Source organism: Taudactylus pleione, unplaced genomic scaffold (genome assembly GCF_031769625.1).
Source record: "Taudactylus pleione unplaced genomic scaffold, aTauple2 ptg000642l, whole genome shotgun sequence".
In the NCBI taxonomy this organism is placed as follows: Eukaryota; Metazoa; Chordata; class Amphibia; order Anura; family Myobatrachidae; genus Taudactylus; species Taudactylus pleione.
The window spans coordinates 5586616-5612258 of record NW_028285044.1 but is presented as its reverse complement, the minus strand read 5'-3'; the positions used below and the strand labels follow the sequence as shown (position 1 = coordinate 5612258).

General features: G+C 42.3%; 1 protein-coding gene across 1 annotated transcript in view; it reads right to left on the bottom strand.

The window, feature by feature from the left end:
• NPTXR (neuronal pentraxin receptor) overlaps positions 1 to 25407 on the bottom strand; it is a 58008-nt gene extending 32601 nt beyond the window's left edge. The window contains exon 1 of the mRNA XM_088455069.1: positions 24640 to 25407. Coding sequence (XP_088311195.1) covers positions 24640 to 25200 — 561 coding nt within the window. The 5' untranslated portion in view covers positions 25201 to 25407. The remainder of the gene's footprint in view (positions 1 to 24639) is intronic.
• Positions 25408 to 25643: the final 236 nt, after the last annotated feature.

Sequence of the window (25643 nt, the reverse complement as noted above, 5' to 3'; positions counted from 1 at the left end):
GCGTCCATCCTCTGCAGAATCTCCGTATGGAAATCCGATTTGAAATTGAGTTCTGTGAGGAGGCCCACTGCCTGCGAGGGGGCACGCCCTGGACTGGCTTCTGCAGGGTCCTCAGCCGGATGTACTGGTTCCTCCCCTGCAGAGCCAGCAGAAATTCTGCGGCCAAGGCTTCCCTCTGGAGCAGACTCATCCGCCTGTGTCTCTGTTTGAAAAATGAGAAAAGAGTCACATTAGAATCTACATATTGGCACAATAGCATTTCAGAGTTGGTGACATCACAATACTTACCTGGGCCAACATGAGGAGCCGCAAAGTCTGGCATGTCCGTATCCATGTTGGACACGCCAAACACCTCCACAGGCTGCACACACCCCTGTGCCAGCTCTTCTAAATCCGTCAACTCCAATGACACAGGGGTGGGACCCCCACTTGTCCCCCTTGCATGCCTAGCCCTGTCCGCGAGTTTTTGCTTTAGGCGATATTTGAAGTCGCCCCATCTGTGGGGAAAAATGGAAGCCATTATCCTTTGGTTTAAAATGGGGTTTGTTTTTAGGGGGGGCAAGGGTTTACTTACCGCCGTTTGACATCCCGGGCTAGACGGACATAATCACCCACTCTATTGACAGCAACGGCTACCTCTTCCCACATTCTCCACTTCTGGCTTAGACTCATATTCCTGTCTGCCTGTGGCAGGATGTCCACACACTTCTGGATCAAAACCTCCATCTCCTTTCTTGTGAAATGTGGCTGCCTTTTTTTTTTGCCCGCTTTGGCCGGAATACTGGGCCCAGCAGCCTCTTCCATGTCATCCTCCTCACCTATTTGTGTAAATTTACAGAATTCACAAAATCACAACTTGCCTAATCTTATGTTTCAAATTAATCGTTGATAGAAAATGCATGAAAGACTTACCGCCTGACTCTTGTGCATTTTTTCCCTGGTCTGTCGCCATGTCTGAGGTCCAAACAAGAAATACACCAGAATTTGAATGTGTTTTCGTGACGTATTTATACATGCGTCCTTATTTTGCGGCCGCATCATTGATTGTGCGGCCCTATGATCCCTCCTTAATTTGTGCGGGAAACGAAACACTATTTATGGCTTGGTGTGTCTCAAGTCGAGGTGGCATTTTTGGATTGTTGGAGGTTATCTTGGCTGGAGTTTATTGATTGCGTAGAAAGGAGTTGGAGGTTGGAGATTCGTTTGTTGGTTAGATTTGCGTTTTTTTTTCCGCTATCTTTGTTGGTTTATATTTTTGGGACCTCGTTTGTTGATTTGGTAAGTTTTGTGAAGTCTAACTTTTGTTCAATTGTTGTTTCATTGTGTTTCGTATATTTTGTAATTTTTGGATCCCTAATTTCTTCTATTTTAGATTTTGTTTATTTTCGACCCCAAAGACCTTTTGATTTTGCATCTTAGATATTTGCTCTTGGTAAGTCCAGTTTTTATCTTGTATTAGCGAACTAATTAGCGCATTTTTAGTAGTTACTCTTGTGACTTGTATTAGCAAACTAATTAGCGCATTTTTAGTAGTTACTCTTGTGACTTGTATTAGCGAACTAATTAGCGCATTTTTAGTAGTTACTCTTGTGACTTGTATTAGCGAACTAATTAGCGCATTTTTAGTAGTTACTCTTGTGACTTGTATTAGCGAACTAATTAGCGCATTTTTAGTAGTTACTCTTGTGACTTGTATTAGCGAACTAATTAGCGCATTTTTAGTAGTTACTCTTGTGACTTGTATTAGCGAACTAATTAGCGCATTTTAAACAGCTTAATAATCATTCTAACTTTTTGGTGGTTTAGCTTTCGCTTTTTGAGCCAACATTTCGACCCGTTTTGATGTACTGTGTTAAATGTCGCTTTGCGGTTTTGCTAAATGGGTGTTTGGCATATTTGAACTTTGGTCTAGCACAAAATGTATAAACAAAAATGCACAGAGTGAAATGTGTCAAGTAATTTTGTTGTTTATTTTCAGTTTGGACGTATCATGACAATACCCCGGCATGTAAGCAGCAATGGATGGTATCATCAAGCTAAGTTGTTTTAATATAGTTTTGGGGTGGGTCAAAAGCCTTACTTTGAAATCTTTGAATTTCAGGTTGATCTGGGGCGGATTGTTCTGGCCATGCTCCCGGAAGCCGACCAACCTCAATCTCATCCCAGGCGTAGGCATCGTAGGCATGCAAGGCCCCAGATATTTCGAACATGTGTCACCCTTTTTGGAATGCCCGATGATGAGGTTTTAAGACGCTACCGTCTACCTCCCAAAATCATCATAGACACTCTCTCATTAATAGAAAGTGATCTTGAGCGGCAAATTGACAGTCCAACAGCAATACCACCACTGACGCAATTTATGGCGGTGTTACATTTCTGTGCCTCAGGATCGTTTCAAACAACGGTGGGAATAGTGGCGGGCATCTCCCAATCCTCCTTTTCCCGGATCCTGAGGGCAGTGATGGAGGCACTTTTCAAGCACCTCCATCATTTTATTCAAATGCCTTTGGATATGGGTGCCCTTAGTGTGGCCAAGGCCAATTTTTACCAAATAGCTGGCTTCCCACACATCATAGGGGTTGTGGATGGTACTCACATACCACTTCAGCCTCCAGCACGGCTGGAGGCAATATTTAGAAACAGGAAACACTATCACTCCCTGAATGTAATGGTGGTATGTGATGCCTCCCTCCAGATCCTGTCCCTGAATGCTAAGTTACCAGGAAGTGCACATGACTCCTTCGTCATCCGGCAATCAGGGATATGGCAGAAATTAACCAACCTACAAGCTGGTGATGCGTGGCTTCTGGGTAAGTGGAGACCTTTAGTACATAACAATGTTAAGCTTGATACACAGTGTTCCTGATGTTGTCTCTTATTTTTCACAGGAGACAGTGGATACCCTTGCATGTCCTGGCTGCTCACTCCTTATTTGGCTCCCACACCAGGCCCACAAAGTGAGTATAATTCCGCACTTACAGCCACCAGGCAAGTGGTGGAGCGCTGTATCAGCCTTTTAAAAGGCCGATTCAGATGCCTCCACCGCTCTGGTGGCGAGCTCATGTATTTGCCGGATATGGTGTCGAAAATTGTGGTCCTGTGTGGGATATTTCACAACATCGCCATAAGGAGTGGTGTCCCAATGCAGCCAGAGGATGCCTTACCTGAGGATGGCCCCCCGAGGTTGGTCGGAGGTCAGTATGTGGGGGGGCCATACGCGATGATGTGGTGGCCAGATTTTTTAGGTAAGTTTGACCCAAACTACAGTGTTTATACCTAATGTGTTTGTGTTTGTTTGCGAACATCTAATTTATTTATTTTTTTTTCACCATCTTCTGTTTGTTCACATAATTTTTGCCACTCCAACGCTCACTACTTCCTGCTACCCTTACCAAACCTGGATCTGGTGATTTTGGCCATATATTCTGGAACCCATATCGCAACGCCATGTTTGTGGAATCATGTTGGCATGGTCCTTCGTCAACCAGTTCTTGATTGTTTTTTTTAATTAAATATTTTATTTGTATGTGTTGTATTTGAGATTATCACTGTTTTTTTTTTTTGGGACTGACCACTTTGATTTCTCATTTATGTTGTGAATAAATGTTTGGAGAGTGAAATGGTCTTCCTTTTTTTGGACGTTAACAGCAAGTGTAACCAGGTTAACACACCTTACATTTGACTAAGGGGTAATCCAGTACTGACACCAGTTGATGTAAACTGAAATATGTTTGCAGGTTCCCAACCCACACCAAAAGGAAGCCTGTCCAAACCTTTGGATTTTGAAGATTGGCCTAAGCAGCTTGCACACCAACTAGGAACCTGTAAAATGTCGAAATATCTAATTGACACTACACCCAAAAAGGGAAATGACATTGTTACTGTTATGTGTTTCTTGTGGCTGTTTAACATACAAATACAAAATACAATCTAACTTTTAAAAAAGGGAAATCCTTGCAGGAACAGTCTACTTATGTCAGGGAAAACTATTTTTGTTTTTGAAAAAAAGAATGAGCCAGAACGTATATTAGAACTACAAAATTTATTTACAAAACGAAAATAAACAAAAAAAACTACTGGCGAAGGATGCCAGACAGCCGGTCAAGGCCCACAAGAATGCCAATGACATGTTGGCGCATCTGGCCAACACAATCATCCACCTCTTGTCGACGCCTCTGTTCCTCTGTGGGTGAGAAAAGTGTGTGGATTAATAAAACAATAGGGAATCCACATTAAAAAAACAAAAACACAACGAAATCACTCCTAAACCGAAAAAAAAAAAACCAAAACCAAAAGGGGGTGCTGCCAAAAATACAAGGCCTATGTGCAAATTCACACAGGTGTGATATGTGTATGTTGAAATCAGCACGGAAGAGGTAAAGGCAAACTGCTAAATCACCAAAAGTAAACCAAACAAGCACGAATAAAGGCACGACACATGATTACATACAAACAGTTTGTGGTTAAAAAAAATGAGAAAGAAAAACATACCGGGAGCCAAAACGGGAGCTCCGGAAGTCCCTCCATGTTCCTCCTCGGAGGAGCCTTCATTCCCCAAAGAACGGGGAGGGGTAATGATGGACTCCGGGGAGGGGGTAATTGGAAGAGGGGTGGGTGGAGGAGAGGGGGAAGTGGGACGGAGGGGAAGGAGGCCCGACAGTTCCGGGAGAGGGTCTTGGAAGGCTGGGGAGGAGTGGGGTATAGGGGAAATATTTGGGGTGGAGTGTTGGCTGGGGGTTGGGGATAGTGGCCGGGAACGCCGTCTGGCCGGACGGTGACGGCGTAGTCTTGGCTGTCCTCCTAAAATATGTCAAACAAATTGAGGTTAGTTTCTGGGCAAATCCGGGGCCCAAATAAAAAAAAAAAAACCACCAACAAAAAACATGCAAAAAGGAGTAGAATGAAAAAAACAGAAATAGAGGGAAAACAAGCACACGCTGATATGAGGACAAATAATTAATAGGACAGACAGGAAAACATGCACATGCAGATATGAGGACAAATAATTAATAGGACAGACAGGAAAACATGCACACGCAGATATGAGGACAAATAATTAATAGGACAGACAGGAAAACATGCACACGCAGATATGAGGACAAATAATTAATAGGACAGACAGGAAAACATGCACACGCAGTTTGCCCCACAAACACAAACATGAAAACCACAATACATAACACTTACTTTCAAGGATCTGCATGCGAAAGCATGCCAGCAAGCGGGGCGTTCGCCGTTGCAGGTCTGACCACCTGCGCTCCAGCTGCCCGATGTTGCGGCGTGAACCCAAGGACCGCAGGCGGGACCGTGCCTCCGCATACGCGGAGCGCTTCTGCCGGTTGGTGATGGGTGGAGGCTGGCTGGTGATACGGCGATCCATCACCTCCGTAAGCACCAGCAGCTCGCGCCTGGTGAATGCGGAGGCTCTCATGATGGCAATGGAGTTTTTCATACAAAACATTTTTGATAAAGTGTGCAAAAAATTTCTGATTGGCTAATGTATTTTGGAAATTAACAGGAGCAATTTTATTGGTTAGTGTATGAGTCATGTGTTCAACAGGGCCAGAAATCTCTGGAGAGTTATGATAGGCTTGATGCAGTGACATGCGTTTGCAAATTTAAATAAAGAAATGAACCCCGGAAAATATGCGGGGATCCACAGCAATAGAACAATTGTTTAATTGTGGTTCACATGTTTTTTGAACAATAAAAGCGAATGTTCCATCCGTACGTATTCTGCGGGTAAACACAAACACGGACAAGAGTAAAGTTTCTTGCATTGTGTTGAAAAAAAAACAACAATTAAGCTAATTGATACATTGATTGGCATGATACGATTGATGGAGGTAGGCAGAATAAAGGAGCAGGTAATCGACATCTGACAAGGCCACTTCCGGTTTCACTTGTGTGTGCGTTCCCTTCAAGCCATTTCGGGGATGTACGCTCGCTATTTCGCACGCTCGTTAGTTAGAGGAGGGGTCGCCTGAGTTTAGTGAGGAATTTTAGATGCGAACGAAAATACGAGCGAGCCATTGAATTTAAATAATTTTGTACGTACGCCTAACGTACGTGCGCCCGCTTGCGAGTGGGTCTGAATGAGGGCCTTTGTTTTTTTTCGCCCCCAAATTGAAAGCCATTTTTTGGGGTGTCCTTAAGTCTTTTAAAACATTTTTTTGACACAGTTTAACTTTTGGGGACTGTCTTAAGGCTGCAGGGGGGTTCCCGCAATGTTGCACCCCAAAACCGCAATTCTGTACTTTTTTCCGCCTGCTATTCATAGGCGAAACTTTTTCGCCTATTACATTGCACTGACTTTTCGCCTAGGCGAGAAGTATTTCAAATTGAATACGACGATACTTTTTCGCCTGGCGAAATGACGTCATCGGCGAAACTTTTTCGCCGATCTCGGCTTCTCGCCTAAAATTGAATACGGGCCTTAGCGGCTGATGTTATCGCAGTTTATCTGATGCTGTGTCCTTGGATGCAGTTTGGATAAGTAATACATGCAGGAGGCATGATGCTTCCTGCTGCATTACCATAATTGCAAGGACGGAATTGCAAAGCTGCTTGCATGCAGATTTAACTTCCGTCCTGTGTTGAATCAGATCCAATGTGTGTTTTTCTGTGGCGAGTGCTTATTTTGTTTTCTGTGGAGAACAATGTGTGTGTGTTTTTTTTTTTCCTGAGGCAGACAATGGGCCTGATTCACTACAGATCGCAATATTGCGTACGCACACAGTTTCACTGCGATAGTATGCAAATCCATTGCGATCGCTATGCCGCCACAGCAGTACATAAGGACGCCCACTTTACCTTACACGCATCCGTAATGTTTAGCAAGACTGCGAAACCATCGGTACAATCGAGTACCATCGCAGCCTCACGCACACTTGCACAAGCCCTGACCTTACTCAGAAATTGCTAAACTCTGTGCACGCTATAAGTCCTCAGGTTGTGTATGGCATCGCAGTGGCTAATTTATGCACGCCCATGCAACGGCTTTCAAACTCACTGGCACGCTGCGTTTCTCCGACCATCCCCGTCACCACCCCCAAACGGCACTTTCTGTCAATCACTCAGTGATGGGTCTGCATAGCCACTGCGATCACAGTCCCGGTCGCAGTGGCCGGTTTGCGCACGCACACTGCGATGCAGATGCATGCGCAGTAATCAACTTGGCTGATTGCGAGCGTATAAGCAGTTGCGTTCCTTGCTGAATCAGCCCCAATGTGTGCATATTTTTTTTCCCGAGGTGCACAATATGTCTCAAATTGTTTGCGGGAAGGGGGCCCCAACCGGTATCTTGCCTAGGGCCCAATAAGGTCTAAATCCGGCTCTGATGTAATGGCTAGTTCAATGTTATAATTCTGAGCAATAGAGTAGGGACTTGCAGTAAGGTGGGGTCCCGTGACGGGGGCTGCAAGCTTAAATGCACTGATTAATTCATGAACCAAAACCCCACTGTTTATTATGTGTATTATTATTATTGTTAGTTATTATGGTGAGTGCAGAGCCCCTGTGATTTCTATTTAAACAATGTGGTCACATACCATGTTGCACCCAAAACTAGGAATGGTGAGTGTCGTGGATTAGTGCTTTACATATATATATATATATATATATATATATATATACATACATACATACATACAGTATATATATCATACTTGCCAACTCTCCCTAAAATAGTAGCAATCTCGCTGACTCCGTGAAGAGTCTAGCAATATCCCTGATTGCACCTTACCCCCATATATAGCTGTTATATAAAAGAAAAAACAGAGATATGCATTCAAATGGGATCATTAATATTATTTCCCTGCATTGGTTATAAGGCACAATGATCCCTATGGCTACATGCATTTTCTGAAAAGTATCAGTGTATTTTCATTAACATATTGATCTTACTAACTGCTTTGGGGCTATTTTACATTTGGATGTAAATCAATTTGATGGCACGCCTCTCAGATGTAGCAGTACACGTCCACTTTAACGTGGTGTTACCCAATGAGACAATATGTAACAATAGCAATCACTTGTATAATTGGCAAATGGTAAATATGACATAAAATGAAAGTAATGTTACTCTGTGTAAAAGTCCATTAAAACTCCATTGAACACTCAGTGGGGTAAATTTACTAAGATTCGAAATGGTCCCGATTTTCAAAGTGATTTATCTCACTGGACCTTGCCAAAATTCGGGTGATTTAATCCCTTTTCTTTTACCAAATTTACCAACAGGCGATTTGAGGCTAAAAGAGTTGGACGATGGTGAAGCAGAACGAGATATCTCTCCTGAATAACTCGTTTTGCAGGAGATTACTCACCCGAGATTGCAGTGTTTTCTTTCTGCAAATCTCTCCCGAGCTAGCAGCCAGCACATATCAGTGAGATATGTGCTTGCTGCTTGTGTGTTAATACTTGTAAAAAATAGAAAAGTTATGTTAAAAAAAATGACGTGAGGTCCCCCCCCAAAACCGTCAGGGCTGATGCTGCGGCTAGGGGGCCCGGTGAAAGGGCACCCCTGGCTATGGCATCAGTCACCCGTTAGAAAGGGTCCAGGGTTAGTTTTAAATATACGGTGGAACGCAAGTCATTTTTTTTCTCCGTATATTTAAAAGCAGCTCTGTCCCTGCTGCCTTGTGCTGGTTCTTACATTACAATGGAACCCTACACATTTTTTTCCCTGTAATGTTAAGAACCTGGACAGGCTGGCAAGCTCGGGGCTAGTTAGTGTTTTTGGGGGGACCTCACGTAATTTTTTTTAAAAATGATCCCTATTTTATCCATTTACAGAAAAAAACATACACAAATCACAATGATATATGTATGTTTCTGACCATCTCGCAGCTCAGGGGGTTGAGAGTTTGAATAGTGATTTTGACTGAGAGTTTGCACCTATCTCACCCGAGCTTGTCATCACGATTTTTGGTAAATTTGAGAGATGCATGTTTTAGGTGAAAAGTACTTCCGATTTGGCCCAATGGTGATAAGATTAGAGATTGCTATCTCACCCGAATTTTACGAGTGAGATGAGAGCAATCTCTCTCTAACTCACCTGACTTTGCCTTTAGTAAATTTGCAAACAGGTAAAAAATCAATAAATTACCCGAGATGGTCATCTTGAGCTATCTCGAATCTTAGTAAATTTACCCCAATATGTGAATGAAGATCCAATTTGATCTTTGCGTTCTTTTCTGTATCACAGTAATTTGTTAGAAGATTGGGAATCCGTGGTAATCTGTAAATATACCCGCTCACCAAAAGATGATCACCCAACAAATGGCCATATGCCAAGAATTAGTAATATCAATTTTTTTAGGCATAATTAGGTTCCTCTGTAGAGCAGTGACTTTAAGTTAGATTCCATTGCATAACTTGGGCAGAGTCAAGTTCCGCAGAAGCATGATCGGAACACCAACTTTCAATGAAATGCTGTGCGCTGGAAGTTCAGCTGCACTATCTTGTTGCTTTGTTGCTATTTACCCTGCAGTAACACTGAAAGGTTGCATGTAACATAAGCAGCGACTCTATGATATGTAGTATTTGTCTTGGTGCACCATATAGTGCATTGACATTTCTACTGCAACTTCTTAATATATAGTTGGATTTTCCTGCAAAATAGATCTTGAGATATATATACTGTATCTACAGTATGTATTTATATATGCATCCATATGTAACTATTTTGTATGTGCAATATTGTATATATATATATATATATATATATATATATATATATATATATATTAGAGATGAGCGGGTCCGGCTCTCAGAGAACCGGACCCACCTGAACTTCCAAATCTGAGGTGAGAACCGAGCTAGGCTCAGGGTTTCTCGCATGACTCAGATCTCAAAATGAGGCTAAACGTCATCCTTGCACTGTCGGATTATCGCGGGTTTTGTATTCTATAAAGGTCCCGGTGATCTGCACCATTTTCCCTCCGGGTGTGGATGGTGAACTGAACAGACGTGTTGCTGTCACTGTCTGTGTGTTGACCAACTTGTCCTGTTGGGATCTGGGGCTGAAGGCTGCTGCTGTGTTGTCCATAAAGGGGCTGGGGCTGCAGTATATAAAGGGGGCTTCAGTGGGTGCTGCGGCTGCTGTGTCACTTGTCCTGTCAATCAAGGGACTGCTGCTGTGTTATTATACATAAGGGCTGCTGTTGTTGTCCTGTCCATCAAGGGGTTAGGGCTGCAGTCCATAAAGGGGTGCTGCGTTGTCCAGGGTGGGGGTGCTCAGTCAATCAGGGGTGCTCTTCCCCAATGTAAAAAAAAACAAAAGTGCTTTTTTTTGTGTGTGTTAGCTACTTAGCTGCGCTATTATTGTTTGGTGACACTGCTGGCCATACGGCAGGGGTGCTTTGTTGTACATCAAAAAGGGGTGCTGTCTGTGTTGTTCATCAAGGGGCTGCTGCCTCATTCAGGGTTGCTCTTCCCCAGTGTGAATAAAATAAAAGTGAACTTAAATTATTAATATCAATTTATCAATCCACAAACATATATATATATATATATTTTTGGTGTGTATGCATTAGCAACTCACCTGCGCTATTATTGTACGGTGACACTGCCGCAATTTATAGTCAACATAATTGTGACTCTGCAGGTGGTCTGTACTTGTGACTCTGCTTTGTTGTCCATCAAAAATGGGTGCTATCTGTGTTGTTCATCAAAGGGTTGCTGCCTCATTCAGGGGTGCTCTTCCCCAGTGTCAAAAAAAGTATTGTTCCCATGACACTGCCGGTCAGACCGCAGTGTAAGTTTGTTGATATGGAGGACGTTCAAATGAGAGGAGAGCAGGAACCACATACCAGCTGCTGCCAGCAGTAATGATGACGATGCAAGGCCGTCAATGTCATCTATGAAGGACGATGGCCAAGGGCTTAAGTCAAAATCAAACAAGCAATGTTTTACAGTGTTAAAGAAAAAAAAATTAAAAGCTACAGTAAGTTAGCTGCACAGAAACAAAAAATGGCCATATGCCATTTACTACACGAAGTGGCAAGAAAAGGATAGGGCCTTGGCCTTTATTTATGACTGGTGGTTCTGCATCTTATGATGATGTAAGCCCTTCTCCCTGTAGAAGTGTAAAAAAAAAATTAAATCGCTAAGGCACATGAACCAACTGTGTGCTCAGTAAAGTCACAGATCCCCCAGGAGAGTCCAAGTATGTCTGTGGTTGCCATGTGTGAGCCTGACCTTTTCTAATACTGTACTTGAAGATCCTCCTTCCACCATTTGTGTGCCCTCTGCAAATGTGGGGATGTGCAGCACTAGTCAACATGCTGACGTAGAAATCGAGGATGCTTCTGTGGAATTGCACCAGGAGGATGAGGAGGATATTTCTGAAGTTGGCACTAACAAGGATGATGAGGATCTTGATGATGATGAGGATGTTGATGCCGAGGATGTTGTTTATGTAAATCAGGCAACAGTTGTTGCCCATGGTAGGAAAAAGGCAAAACCCATGCTGGGGCAAAAGACAAAAAAATCCACTTCTCATGTGTGGAATTATTTCCACCCAAATCCAGATAACAGTTGTCAAACCATCTGTAACCTTTGCCAAGAAAGAGTGAGTAGAGGTAAGGACCTTAACCATCTAGGAACCTCCTCCCTGTTATGTTACTTACACTGCATTCATCAAATTGAAACGTTTTTCAAATTCAGAAACTTTGGCTAAAAAAAACGTAACCATTAGTCCAGTGTCACCTAGCTGCTCCCTTCTCTCTGTTAGATCCAAGCACCTGCAATCTCCACCACCAACACCTGCATCATCATCAACATTTTCATTCGTGATCGGAAGTAGTCCTGCATGCAATTTCATAAGAATGACTGACTCCTCTCCTATCTGTAATTCCTCAGAAGGATCCTTGAGTGCTATGCCTGTTGCTGCTGCTGTAAGTGGATCTTCATCCCAGAAGGGGACCAGGAAGAAGAGTACTTTTAGTAGTTTAACAAAACAATTGACTGTCAAACAATCCTTTGCAATGGGGAATTGTGATTTCTGACAATGCCACCAATATTGTGCGAGCATTACATCCTGGCGAATTCAAACACGTCCCATGTTTTGCTCACACAATTAATTTGGTGGTGCAACATTTTTTTTAAAATGACAGGGCATGCAAGAGCTGCTCTCGGTGGCCCAAAAGATTTCGGGATATTTTTGACATTCAGCAACTGTGTGTCATAGATTGCAGCACCAGCAAGTACTGTTGAATTTGCCCTGCAATCAGCTTAAGCAAGAGGTAGAATTCTATCCTCTTTATGCTTCAGAAGATGGAGGAGCAGCAAAAGGCCATCCAAGGCTACACAATGGCCTATGACATAGGGAAAGGAGTGGGACTGCACCTTAGTCAAGAATGAGAGTGGAGAATAATTTCCATGTTGTGCAAGGTTCTCAAACCCTTTGAACTTGCCACATGTGAAGTTAGTTCAGACACTGCCAGCTTGAGTCAGGTCATTCCCCTAATCAGACTTTTGCAAAAGCAGCTGGAGAAACTGAAGGAGGAGCTGAAATGGTGTGATTCCGCTAAGTATGTCGGACTTGTAGATCAAGCCCTTCATTCGCTTCACCAGGATCCAAGGGTCATCAATCTCTTGAAATCAGATCACTATATTTTGGTGACCATACTTGATCCTAGGTTTAAGTCATACCTTGTGTCTTTCTTTCCAACGGACATAAATTTCAAAAGATGCAAAGAGCTGTTGGTGAAAAAAATTGTCACCTCAAGCGGCACGTGACACGGCAGCATCTCCTTCAGTTTCTGCGGCTGCCAGGAAAAAAACAAAATTTTCCTAAGAGACACACTGCTGGTAGTGATGCAGATCAGTCAGCAAAACCTAATGACATCTGGTTGGGTCTGAAAGAACTGCCTACAATGACATATCTACTGTGACTTTGTCTGATATGGTCACCATTCAGAGAATGGTTGATGATTATTTTAGGGATAGCATCCAAATAGGCATGTCAGACAGTAAGTTTCACTACTGGCAGGAAAAAGAGGCAATTTGGAGTCCCTTACACAAACTGCCTTTGCTTTACTTAAGTTGCGAACCCCCCAGTGTGTACACTGAAAGAGTTTTCAGCTCCCCAAAATGTGGAAAAGAGGATGTTCATCAAAATGAATTACAAATTCCATGAGGAAGACCTTTACCAGCAATTAAGTAAAAAAAATACAGAGGCGTCTGTAATGGTGGGGACAAATTAATATTGTGTGAAGACGAGGCTGTACACACTGATGGGGATGATGACGACGATGATGACATCTGATCTTACCTATGTTGTAAATGTAAAGCCAGTTTGTGTATGGGATCATTGCCACCAATGTCTTCTGTTAATTGGCAGCTTGTTTTGTGGGGATCCAAACAAACCATTCATTTCAGCCACAAGTGCCGGTCCCTATCACAGAAGTGATTGGTTTGTTAAACTGTGAATGTCCTGTTTCATATATACAACATATGGGTGGGTGGGAGGGCCCCAGGACAATTCCATCTCGCACCTCTTTTCTTTGCATTATGTGCTGTTTGGGGCATTGCTGCTTGACATTTTTAATTTTATGGTTTATTAATGTCCAGAAATTGTAATGACCACAGACAGCATTATCCTGCCCCTTACATTTTTTTAAAGACAATTCTGAACAACCAAATTGATGGGGTGGGTAAATATGAGCAGCAGCACAGAACCTCTTCCTGCCAGGATGTGTGCAATAAAGTGCAAATACGTTTAATACAAAAATTAGTTGCGTATATTGGTCACATACATACATACATATTTATATGGTACATACAGTGAGTAAAGCAGGCTGAGGTAACCTGAAGCACGCCACCTGTTGTTGACAAATAACTTCCAGTAGGCCCAGCAAACATCACAGATGCTTTCCTCTGATGTAAACAGCAAGTCTTGGTCTCATTATCCCCAACAACCTCCCTGAGTACAACTACAAAATAGTAAACGTCGGTTTACAGTATGTTCTAGCAGTACCTCCACAAGCAAGGCCATCTAATTTGAATTAGATGTATAAAAAATTAAAAACCTCCTCCAGATCAAAGATGTAATTTAGGAATTGAAGAACTTGATCCTAGATTGGTCTTCCCTCATAAATTGTTTCAAGAATCAAAACATTAAAACAAATAAATTAAAAACTGATCAATTCTTCCCTCCTATCCCTGTCTTCAGTCCATAAACATATTCCAACTCCGTCGAGCCCCTGACCTAGTTAAGGAAAACATTCTTGGTTTTTAAAATTCCTAGGGGCCGTTTATTAAACTGCCATCCTGTCTACCACTGCAATGCCAACTCTGTGCCATGTTGGAAGCTGAACTGTCACATGTTAGTGCCGCCCACTGCTGTAGCTTAGCTTAGTCAGCCAGCTAGCTGAATGCAACCTTTTGGCCCTAAACTAGATGAAAAAATCTATATTGTGAGCTGTGATGTGGTCAAAATTGACTGGAAATACATGTTATTGAGGTTAATAATACTGTAGGAACAAAAACAGGCCCACATTAAGTGATTTTAGCTGTTTTTATGATTTTTTTTTTAGAAAAAATACAGATCCAAAACCAAAACATGCAACACCAGATCCAAATACACAAGGAGATACAGATCCAAAACCAAAACACGGGGGCCGGCGCACATCTCTAATATATATACAGTATATTTCAATTTTATATACATATAGTCACTTTGGACCTGAGGAGCCTGTGCAAATTCCGATAAAAATTATTTTTGTCTCCATAGTTCATAAACAGTCTTTAAAAGTATATTTGTCCCAAAGTAAATACTTATGTACATCGTCATTTCTGGCTTGAGGAGCCTGCACACTGCTTGTGCCGAGTGTCAAGTGTTTGGCTTTTCCCTAATTGCTTCTCTCCCTGATGTCACGTTAAGATAATACATACCTCAGCTTCTTTTTAGGCGACTAAGGTATTGAAAACACAATCCAAAACCATCCCGTAGTTTTTGCGTGATGCCAAAATGAACAGGCAAAGAAAAATTCAGAAAAAGAAAATTTTGTCTCCATAGTTAATACACAGTCCCAAGGAGTACATTTCTTATAAAAAAAAAGTTCTGTGTACAGACACAACCATTACAACTTTATTTTATATATATATATATATATATATATATATATACAGTATGTGTGTGTGTGGGTGTGTACATGACATGTATATATATATATATATATAGTCCAATATACTGCACTCACACCTTAAAAAGTTATATGTTCAGGGTGTTCTCCAAACCCTTGGGTTCCAAAATATAAGAAATATCTGTGAATTTCTCAGATGAAGGCACTCACTTAAAAATTATTGATTTTATTGAGACATTTTTCTTCAAAAAACTTTTAAATGTTAAAGTCAGACACCATATTTGCTTGTGTCGACGTTTCGGTCCAATTTATGACCTTTTTCAAGACTAGTGTCTTTCAAATCACAAGTTTATAGATGTTGAAATCATATGTATGTTCAACATACTGTATCAGAATCGCTGCCTGGCACAATGAGGATATGGACATGTTAACATCACCTTATCCTTCATAGTGGCAGCATCAACAGCAACCTGCACAGCACACACATGGAGCTCAGAGCTCCGGAAGCAGCAGACAGCGCACACATGGAGCTCAGAGCTCCGGAAGCAGCAGAGCAGGTTGCTCTGCGAGCAGGTCTGAATCAGGCCAAGAGAGCACTGATGTAGGGATGGCCATCGACCAACAATTTAACCATCAATAGAAGATTGTTTTGCCATTGATTGTGGAGATCCAATGGTTCTCCACCAACAATGGCACAGAACCTTGCAATGTTTTTTTTACTCACTGGCGCCAAGACACCGAGCATAGCTCCGCCCCCTGACGTGACCCACGGAGACAGAGCTAAGAAAAGATACTCGCCCACCAATTTCTGCGTACTCAGAAACCCCCCTGCGTGATTCACTGCAGAGATATACAGAGACTTGCTCTTCCTCACACGTAAGCTTACAATTTTGTTTTATGGTGCCTCTGGCATAGGAAGACAAGGGGATTATATTACAAAGAGCTGACAAATCTGTCTTTCCGGTTTTCTAGAATGTTCCGGAGAGCCATTGTTGAGCGCCTGCCAGTGCGCTACTTCTTCTCCCCATTGTAATGTTGAGCTTCAGTGACTTTTCATTCCAAATTAATGAAACAGTGAAAAAAACAATAAGTATCTTTTCACCCAACTCTTTCAATACACAAAAATAAGGTATCATGAAGGTATCTTTTTACATATCCTGTTTGCATTACTCATACTGCTACAGACAGTGCCTCCTCACAGTACATTTAACCAGTCTCCTTATTTACAGCCAAGGGTCTGGTCTGCCTTTCTGTAACATCTTTTAATGATTCATCTCCATGGCGTCTCCAATCTTCCTCCTGTCCTCCTCTATACAGTTACTAGTTGGCATTCTGTGCCCATGAAACATCACATAGATTTGTATGGTTGATTCATAAATTCGCCAGCTGATTTTAATGAGTTAGAAGTTTCCATAGAGCTGTCAGCTCAGCCAAGCATTACACTCCAGCAATAAGCCACACACAGGAAAGAGGTAACTTGTGACTCTAGCGATGCTTAATTATTCAAGAGAGAATCAGGCAGAGAGAGAAAGGCGGAAGTAGTGCAGGAAGGAGAGGTTATAAAACAGAAAAACCATTAAGAAAAAATCTGTTATGAAACTATGGCTTTTATGTGACTAATATGTAATCAATGATCGTGGTCAGTGAATAGAGATCTGCCCGGGGATTAAAGAGTTAATTTGGAGCTCTGGTGCTTTAATATGTAATAATTTTATGATTAAACAATGCGTTATTACTGCCATCTAAATTGTAGGGTAGGGCATTTTGTTAGTGGCACATGAATACAATTGGACATTTTGTTCAAATATTATTATATAAATTACTGTATACTGTATATCATTCCGAGTGCTGGGGGATAACCTTTGCTATTTCTTGTATAGACTAGATATCATTCCGAGTGCTGGGGGATAACCTTTGCCATTTCTTGTATAGACTAGATTAGTGGCGTAACTTCATCCCAGTTGCCCGGAGGCAAGATAAGTGTTGGTGCCCCCCCCCAAAAAAAATAATTAAAAGTGCTACCGGAAAAGAAAAAAAATTAAATAAATTCTAATATATATATATATCAGAGTTTTACTGCTTTATGGTGCACACTGTCGCATTAAAGCGATTTTATGCTTGGTTACTAGCTAGCGTCACATTCTGACAACTAATGTTTTAAACTTCGCCAGCCTATTATACTGCTGGATGCCAACCCAGTGAAAGGGTTTAACACTGGGGAATTCTGCAAAAATCAGTCTGCGAAAAGATCTTATTTCAAACTCATGACAAACCCGACCCTATAGTCCTATATATATAGCACTGGAGATGTATCTGGTCTTATTATTACAAAAAAAACACATACTGTACATTAGCCCCCACAGAAAAAAACACATTGGCCCCAACAGAAAAAAAAAACACATACATTAGCCCCCACAGAAAAAATACATTACCTCACAGAAATCGATAAAACACACTGGTCCCCACAGAAAACAGACACATTGGCCCCCACAGAAAACAAACACACTGGCCCCCACAAGAAAAAATAAATAAAACATATTGGCCTCCACAGAAAAAAACAAACACATTGACCCCAACAGAAAATAAAAAAAGCACTTTAGACACCACAGGACAATATAAAAGACATTGGACCCCACAGGAAAAAAAATAAAACAAGCAAATTGGCCTGGATAGTGTGGATAATGTATGTCCCTGGGTTGGGGGGGCTGTGTCTAGAGGGCCGAGGGCAGGTAGGGTAGGGAGTGTATGTCCCTAGTTATGGGGGTGGGGGTGTCATAGGGTGGATAGTGTATGTAACCGGGGCTGGGGGTGTGGTAGTCAGTGCACATCTCTGGGGCCAGGGAGGGGGAGAGTATGTATGTCCCTGGGCTGGGGGGTACTGTATATATAGGGGGCCTGGGGTAGGATGGGTTAAAGGTATGTTCTGTAGGTGGGGGTAGTGGTTAGGGTGGGTCAGGGGGCAGGGTTGGTTTGCCTATTACCCCCCAACATAGCCAGCACTTGGTGCAGAAGCTCCACACACTCCGAGGTTACTGGGGGCAGAATGGAAGTAGTAGAAGCGGGAAACAGGGGGAAGTATGGGATTATTAGTGAGAAGCAGGGGGGCAGGATAGGAGGAGTAGTGGGAAGCAGGGGGGCAGGATAGGAGGAGTAATGGGAAGCAGGGGGGCAGGATAGGAGGAGTAGTGGGAAGCAGGGGGGCAGGATAGGAGGAGTAGTGGGAAGTAGGGGGGCAGTATAGGAGGAGTAGTGGGAAGCAGGGGAGCAGGATGGCAGGAGTAGTGGGAAGCAGGATGCAGGAGGAGTAGTGAGAAGGGACTCACCGGGAAGAAGTCCTCTATGCAGCTTCCAGGTCCTGGTCAGTGGTTCACTGCTCTGAGGCGTCACCTGATTGCTGAGTGCTAAGTCCAGGGCAGCAGCAGGGACACTGCGCTGGCCACTGACACCACGCTTTTTAGGAGGCCGCTAACACCACGCTCTATGAAGGCCGCTGACATCACGCTCTTTAGGAGGCTGGTGTCATGTTCTTATTCCTGCCGCTGGTGCACACTGCACAGGCGGCGGAAGGAGAGGTGCCCTGTTCTCACTGCTCCTGCGGGGGACTCAGTGTACTTCCAAAGAGGCATTGGGTGGTAATTGACAGGCAGCGGAGGCTGTGGGAGGGGATACAGGAGCTGGGAGTTTCCAGTTTGCGTTCCGCAGCGGAACGCAAATACTGGAAGCACAGCAGCCGGCCCTGGTACTACAGATTCATGAATCTGCCTGGGCTGACAGGCAGTGTCAACCGGCCCGACAGATTCATGATCAGCATTTAGCTCAGCGGCACCTGTCACAGCACTACAAGCAGGAGGACACGGAACTGGGGACAATAGAGAAGCAGAGCGGAGGTGCCCCCTTCAGGGCTGGTGCCCGGCGGCAGCTGACTCCATTGTCTCCCACAGTTCCGCCACTGGACTAGATATCATTCCAAGTGCTGGGGGATAACCTTTGCTATTTCTTGTATAGACTAACCCCTCCCTTTCATGCACCTGAGTGAAATTACTAAGGTGATTGAGCAGCTATCAATATGCATTGTAATACTGTATAATGATTCAGTATATTCATTTAACCCCTGTACTGCTGGTAGGAAGACCTTTAACCCCTGTACTGCTGAGATCACACCTTCGGCCTGATTCTGAGTCTCACCCAATACACATGTTCACGAAGTTGAGCATTTTTTCTCTTACTGTTGCACCGAGCATGTGTCCTGATTGTAGGCCTGATTCAGCTTGGATCGCAGTTGCTAATGCGCACGCAGTCGGCCAGTTGTTTTGCACTGCGCATGCGTACGCCTCGAAGTGCGCGTGCATGAACCAGCCGTTGAAACGCACTGGCATGCCTGTATTCACCCGACCACCCCCGTTACCAACCACAAACATCACTTCCTGTCAATCACTCTGTGATGGGTCTGTGTCGCCACTGCGATCGCAGTTCCAATTGCAGCGGCGACACAGACCCATCACAGAGTGATTGACAGGAAGTGCTATTTGTGGGTGGTAATGGGTGGTGGTTGGGTGAACGCATGTGTGCCAGTGCGTTTCAACAGCGTTGCAGGGGCATGCATAAATTAGCCACTGCGATACCATACACAGCCTGAGGCCTCATAGCGTGCGCTCAAGTTAGCAGTTCCTGAATGAGGTCTGACCTGCCTTAACTGTGCATATGGGTCCAATGTTGTTACTCAATGTTACAGATTAATTTGCGATGTTGCTAAAGTATACTGGTGTAAGGAGAAGTGGGTGTCCATATGTTAGGCTGCGATCGCAATGTGAATGCAATTATGTGCGTGTATTAGCAGAATAGCGATCCATGCTGATCAGGCCCTGTGTCCGTACAGAGTTGCAGTTACGATTTCAGATGCACGCACAGAGAAGTACACTGAAAATGTATCAGGTGTTTCTGGTAGGTGGCTATTCAGATGCACGGTGATGGCCCATCTTGTGAGTGCGTTGTGAGAGTGACGCGAATGTGTTGCTGAAGTGTTTGTGTACACAGATGCTTAATTGCTCATTTAGGAGATCTGTACCTAACATAGGGCTAGTGCAAGTTTAATTCAAAGATACACCAAGCGACGTTTACAGAAAATGGATGTCTCAGTCCTTCCTTGCACATTCGGATGCACAGATGTACACCAGGAAAGGGCTTTGTGGTGGCATTTGCATAAAGTTGCAGACGTACGACCGGTAAAAGACACGGGTGCGGTTGCGTCCAACCGCTGACTGACGCGGCTGGCCGGCCACCACAGCGTCAGCAGACTCTGGGCACTAGGGTGTGCTCAGAGTCTACTGCGCATGCGCAGATCGCTGGGGAAATGGCGCGGCTGTATGCCAGCTGTGACTTGAAGACCAGAGTTAAGAAACTCTTGACTAGGCAAACTGGGATGGGGAGGGGTATCTCACTGAGGTATATTCATCCCCCAAGATGACATACAGCACGATGTTTCTTCCTGGGGCCCAATTACTCAAATAGGGTGTGACCATGCTCTTATGCTTGGCCAAGCAACTCTCTAGCACCAGGGTCTGGACAATTTCTTGGCGGCCCCTGACATAAGTACTTCATTAGTTGAATGGAAGAGTGGGATGCAGCCATAGAAATGTATTGTAAACAACTGAAACATTTGTATTGGAAAGTGGACTGAATGGACTTGATGGATATTATGGTGTATATTTATTTACTAAAGTGTGGGTTTTTGGAAGTGAAGGTGTTGCTCAAAGCAACCAATCAGATTCTACTTAACATTTAAATAGCACCTTCTAGAAGATAATAGCTAGAATCGGATTGTTTGCTATGGGCAACATCTCCACTTCTAAAAACCTGCACTTTAGTAAATATACCCCTAAGAGAATAGTTATTTCCCATCACATTACACACAAAAAAGAGATTTAGGAAAGAATGAACTGTATGCATGCTACTCCCTTTAAATGATTAGTTTCCAATCCAACATCAATCCTCAAATACCCCCAACAAATCATGTTTTCAGGATTTATTTAACCTTGCATAGGTAAGTGTGTATATTTTGCTTGCTCAATATTTATCCCACCTTATTCCACAGGCAGAAATCCTGAAAACATGACCTGTTGGGGGTACTTGAGAACTGGAGTTGAAAACCACTAGTTTAAGTCAAGGTTTGTGTTAAAGAGGAAACATCTTTCAATGCTAGGAAATATTTAAAGGTTTTCTTGATTAAAAAGTAAAACACATATCGAATGAGGAACCATATTGTGTCACAGTCAAGCTTTTTTCATGGGCTGAAATATCAACTTCTTTCCAAAGAGAGATCTTGCCGCAAGCAAAATGCTCTTCACATACAACTGCAACATCTGCCAAAAAGGTACGGCACTACATTAATAAGGAAACTGACGCGGTGAGACCTTATGTCAGAAACTATTGAATTAGGTCCATGCAATGTTTTATAGGAAGTGAAAATAAAATGTTAGGGCACAGCTAAAGCAGAAACAAGTCGCATACACCCATTCTCCTGAGGTTTACATGTATATCAATGAAAACCCATTTTTAAGCTAGAAATTAAGAAGTTAAATACACTATCCCATAGTGTAACCAAACACTGATTAATGGCACTTAAGTCATATTTCATTTAAATTACCCTTATGGTCAAGGCCTTGGAATTTTATTTTCTAGAAGAGGTAGTCTTTCATTTTTTAATGTATAGTAATACAGTATACTGCCTTTATGTAGGTGACTGCGCACAACATGTTTTCTGTGCTTTTTAATGGGTCTTGAATAGTAGCTGAAAATAATAATAATAATAATAATAATAATAAAAAAGTTGCATCTGTTCACCAAATAAAATCAATGTGACTTTATAGTCAAAGTTGCCATATAATCCTATCACAAAAAACATTAAATTTAAAATAAAATTTTCATTTACTTTCTCTATTTTATATGCTACTATCATCTAAACGGGATATAGTCGGCATCCCGGCGCACACAATGCTGACGTTCAGAATCCCGGCTCTAGAATCCTGCCGACTGCAATCCCAACAGTGAGTATTAGGGTTAGGAGTCAGGGTTAGGCACTAGGGGGAGAGTTAGGGTTAGGCTGCAAGAAGTGTGGATTAGGGTTTGGCTACGGGAAAGGTGGCTTAGGGTTAGGGGTAGGGTTAGGAGTAGGGTTACAATACTTACTTGTATGCGTCGGGATTTCCAACCTTCGCTGCCGGGATTCTGACCGCCGGCATTATTAGTGCCGGGATCGCGTGCCCAGCTCATCTGAACTATCCAATTTTGTGATTCACTCACAATGTTGACCTACCCGATGCCTTGTAATAATGCATCCAATCATTTAATATTTGTCTTCCCATAACCTAGCCTCTGATGGTCAAATGGCGAGTTTCACCAATCTGACCAGACATGTTGATGACCATATGACTCAGACTCGTTCGGAGATCATGTGATTAAACTGTATCATGTGGTGTGCAAGCAGTGTGGTTAACCAATGACCACACAAATATGCAAATTGATGGTATATCACATTTTTCAACCAGATAGTACAAATCTGATTGATTGCAACTAGATGTTGATTGAAATTGGTTGATCCCAGAATACTTAGTAATTTTCACCCATATACAGGACAATGGTGAAGCAATGTGTTGAGAAACAAGACCTGACCAGCATTAGCAGGAAATCCTCTACATGCAATCTCTCATTTCACACTTCACAATCTCTCCAGTTTGTGTTCATATAGTAGAGAATGCTGCTCCTGCAACCCTGCTGTTTCTTTACCTCGGGGTAGAGGTGCTGTATATTAGAATGAAAATGCTCTGCATCATTTTACTCAATTGATTCTCCTGGTTGGAATGGAAAGAAGATTGTGTTCCTTTGAAAGAGGAAGTACCTCCTTAGGAGAATAAAGATTGAGAAGAAGTGCTAATGAGACAGCATAGAGAGCGTGCTGGAGGGAGGCCGGAAATGAGATGTGGAATTCATTATATTGATTCATGCATAATGTACTTACATACACCAGACAACACTAGCTTGGAACTGACACAAAACCAGGACCCCACCAGATAATAATCATACAAAGAAAATCTATTTTATGTCTGCTTACATGAAAACCTAAACCATAACATAAAAGGGCAGATATTAAATGAGGATGATAAAAAAAGATAATAAATTATTTGTTATATTACCCTTGTAAAATTTACATAAAGTAATGTATATAAAGCATGTAAATAGTACATCTTAGACGTTAGGGAGACCTTACTTATAAATGCTGCCAGTTCTTACATTGTGATCCATCTGGCAAGTCTGTAATTAATAGTTCCTGGTGTATATAGTCCTGAGCATGTCACAGTGTCTATATATATTATGTGGCGGTCCCCAGAAAATGAAATATGTGGATAATATATTACCTTCAAAGTCTACCTGTTGCATCTGTCTACAGTAACACACTTATTTACTTGGTTGCCTGTGTGCAAATTGTTCTTTGTGTCTGTTCACTGTAGGTTTATTCAGTCTTCTGGGTTAAGGTATTAATACACAGGAAGGCAAATTGAAATAATAATATAAATGTTTAATATTAATATATCTACTAATAGCATTTGAAAGCACAATAAAGATGACTGGATTTGCTGTCATCATCATCTATATTGTCTCACTTGAATACTGACATTGTTAATAGAAGAACCCATTACATATACTTCATTGTGTCCTATTGGCCAGTGTAAATAATATCACTTTAAGACTTATTTTCCTTATTGTGCCTTACCAAATCATATAATTATAATCCATAACTGTAATAAGCGAAATAACCATATGTATCAATTTACTAAGTTACTGCACAAGTCTGGCAAATCAGAAAATAGGGAGAGCTGAGAACACTAGAAAAAAATGGTGTTGGGTGAAGACCTTATGTCCCATTTCATGAACTGTGATCATGTAAAGCAGAATAATACAATTCATAAACAGCAAACAAACATACAATACACTATGCTCACTACATTGTATCTCTAATGTGTAGTAGGATCGGTTGCTTAAATATGCAGGGGTTTAATATGAATTCACTTTGGGAAATTTTATAGAACTGTTTTGGTGAAAATTTTACATGTAAAAAAACTTTTCCAATACATTACATTATTATTATTAAATATTATTATTATTATTAATATTATTAGATAACATTCACAATGCACATCACTGTCTAAATTAATATTTAATTATAATAGAGGGATGTACTCATATAAATGTCTGTAACACTGTATGTGTCTAATATAAATAACTTCATACACTAGTACAATACTGCGTATTACATTTCAAACATTTAGATTTTATATTTAATTATATTAGACATGTATTGTAAACATGTACAAAACATAGACAATTGTCTCTCAGCTCTTCTTCTAATCAACTGTGAATCAAATTGCATCTAAGCAAGCCCACTTAATTAAACCTAATATTTATATTTAAATCTCCACCTAAGTCTCAAGAGTCACCCTATAGCTCACGTCTGTATTATTAGCCCTAAATGGGACCCATGTGGGTTCCTGCTCACCTCAATCTTTTCAATACGATCTTTCAGTGTCCTGACCGCCTCCTCCAGTTCCTGCACAGCTTGTGGGGAATCCAGAGGCAGATCTCCCATGGCTCCTTCTTTGGGTCCCCATACGTCAGCTCCTTCCTGGTAACCCTTATCAAGCCCGTTCTCGCAGCGACTGAGCTTTCCGGTCAGCTCCCTGATGGCCTCCTGATCGGTGAGAATCTGCTTCTTCTGCTGCAGCACAGTCTGCCTCAGCTGTTCTGCTGTGTTCTGCAAAGAGAGCATCTCTTCTCCCGCAGCCTGTGGGGAATCTCTCTGCACATCAGATGGGCACTCCATGGCCAGAGGTGTGCACAAGAGCCTGCTGAAGCTTGGAGGAGCCTGGCTCTTGGATCCAGGAAGCTCCAGAAACGCATCCTTTGATCCATACAGCGTCTTAACACCGTGGAGAGCTCCTAAGCTCTTCTCCACTGGAGTAGCAGGAGCCGACTCATTTTCAGCACCAAGGACAGGTGCCTTGGATCCTGGGTGGACACTGGCTATAATGCATATGATGGCACCAAGGAATGCAAGCATTCCTGCCACCAGTAAAACAGCTAGAAACTTCAGGGTGACAGCTACAGTGGGACACTCCAATAAAGAAAAGAGATTCAGAGTCCTTGAGTTGGAGGAGTTGCTTTGCTACAGAAGACGTTATTCTCCTGGCTGCAGAGTGCTTGATCAGATGGATAGAACCTTGTGCAGCTCCCAGATCAAATTCTGCTCTCTCTCCAGTGCTCAGCCGTTGCTTGGTCTCTGACTTAGAAAGGGAGGAGAGGGCTAGACGTCATATCTCCCTCCCCCTCTACATTTTTATTCCCTTAGTGAGCTAGCACTGCTTGTTTTAACCCCTCACTGCTCTGCTTGTAAGTAAATATGGCTCAGTATACCTACAACATCTGAGAAAAATATTATATATGATAAACATACATTTAATCTATCTATCTATCTATCTATCTATCTATCTATCTATCTATCTA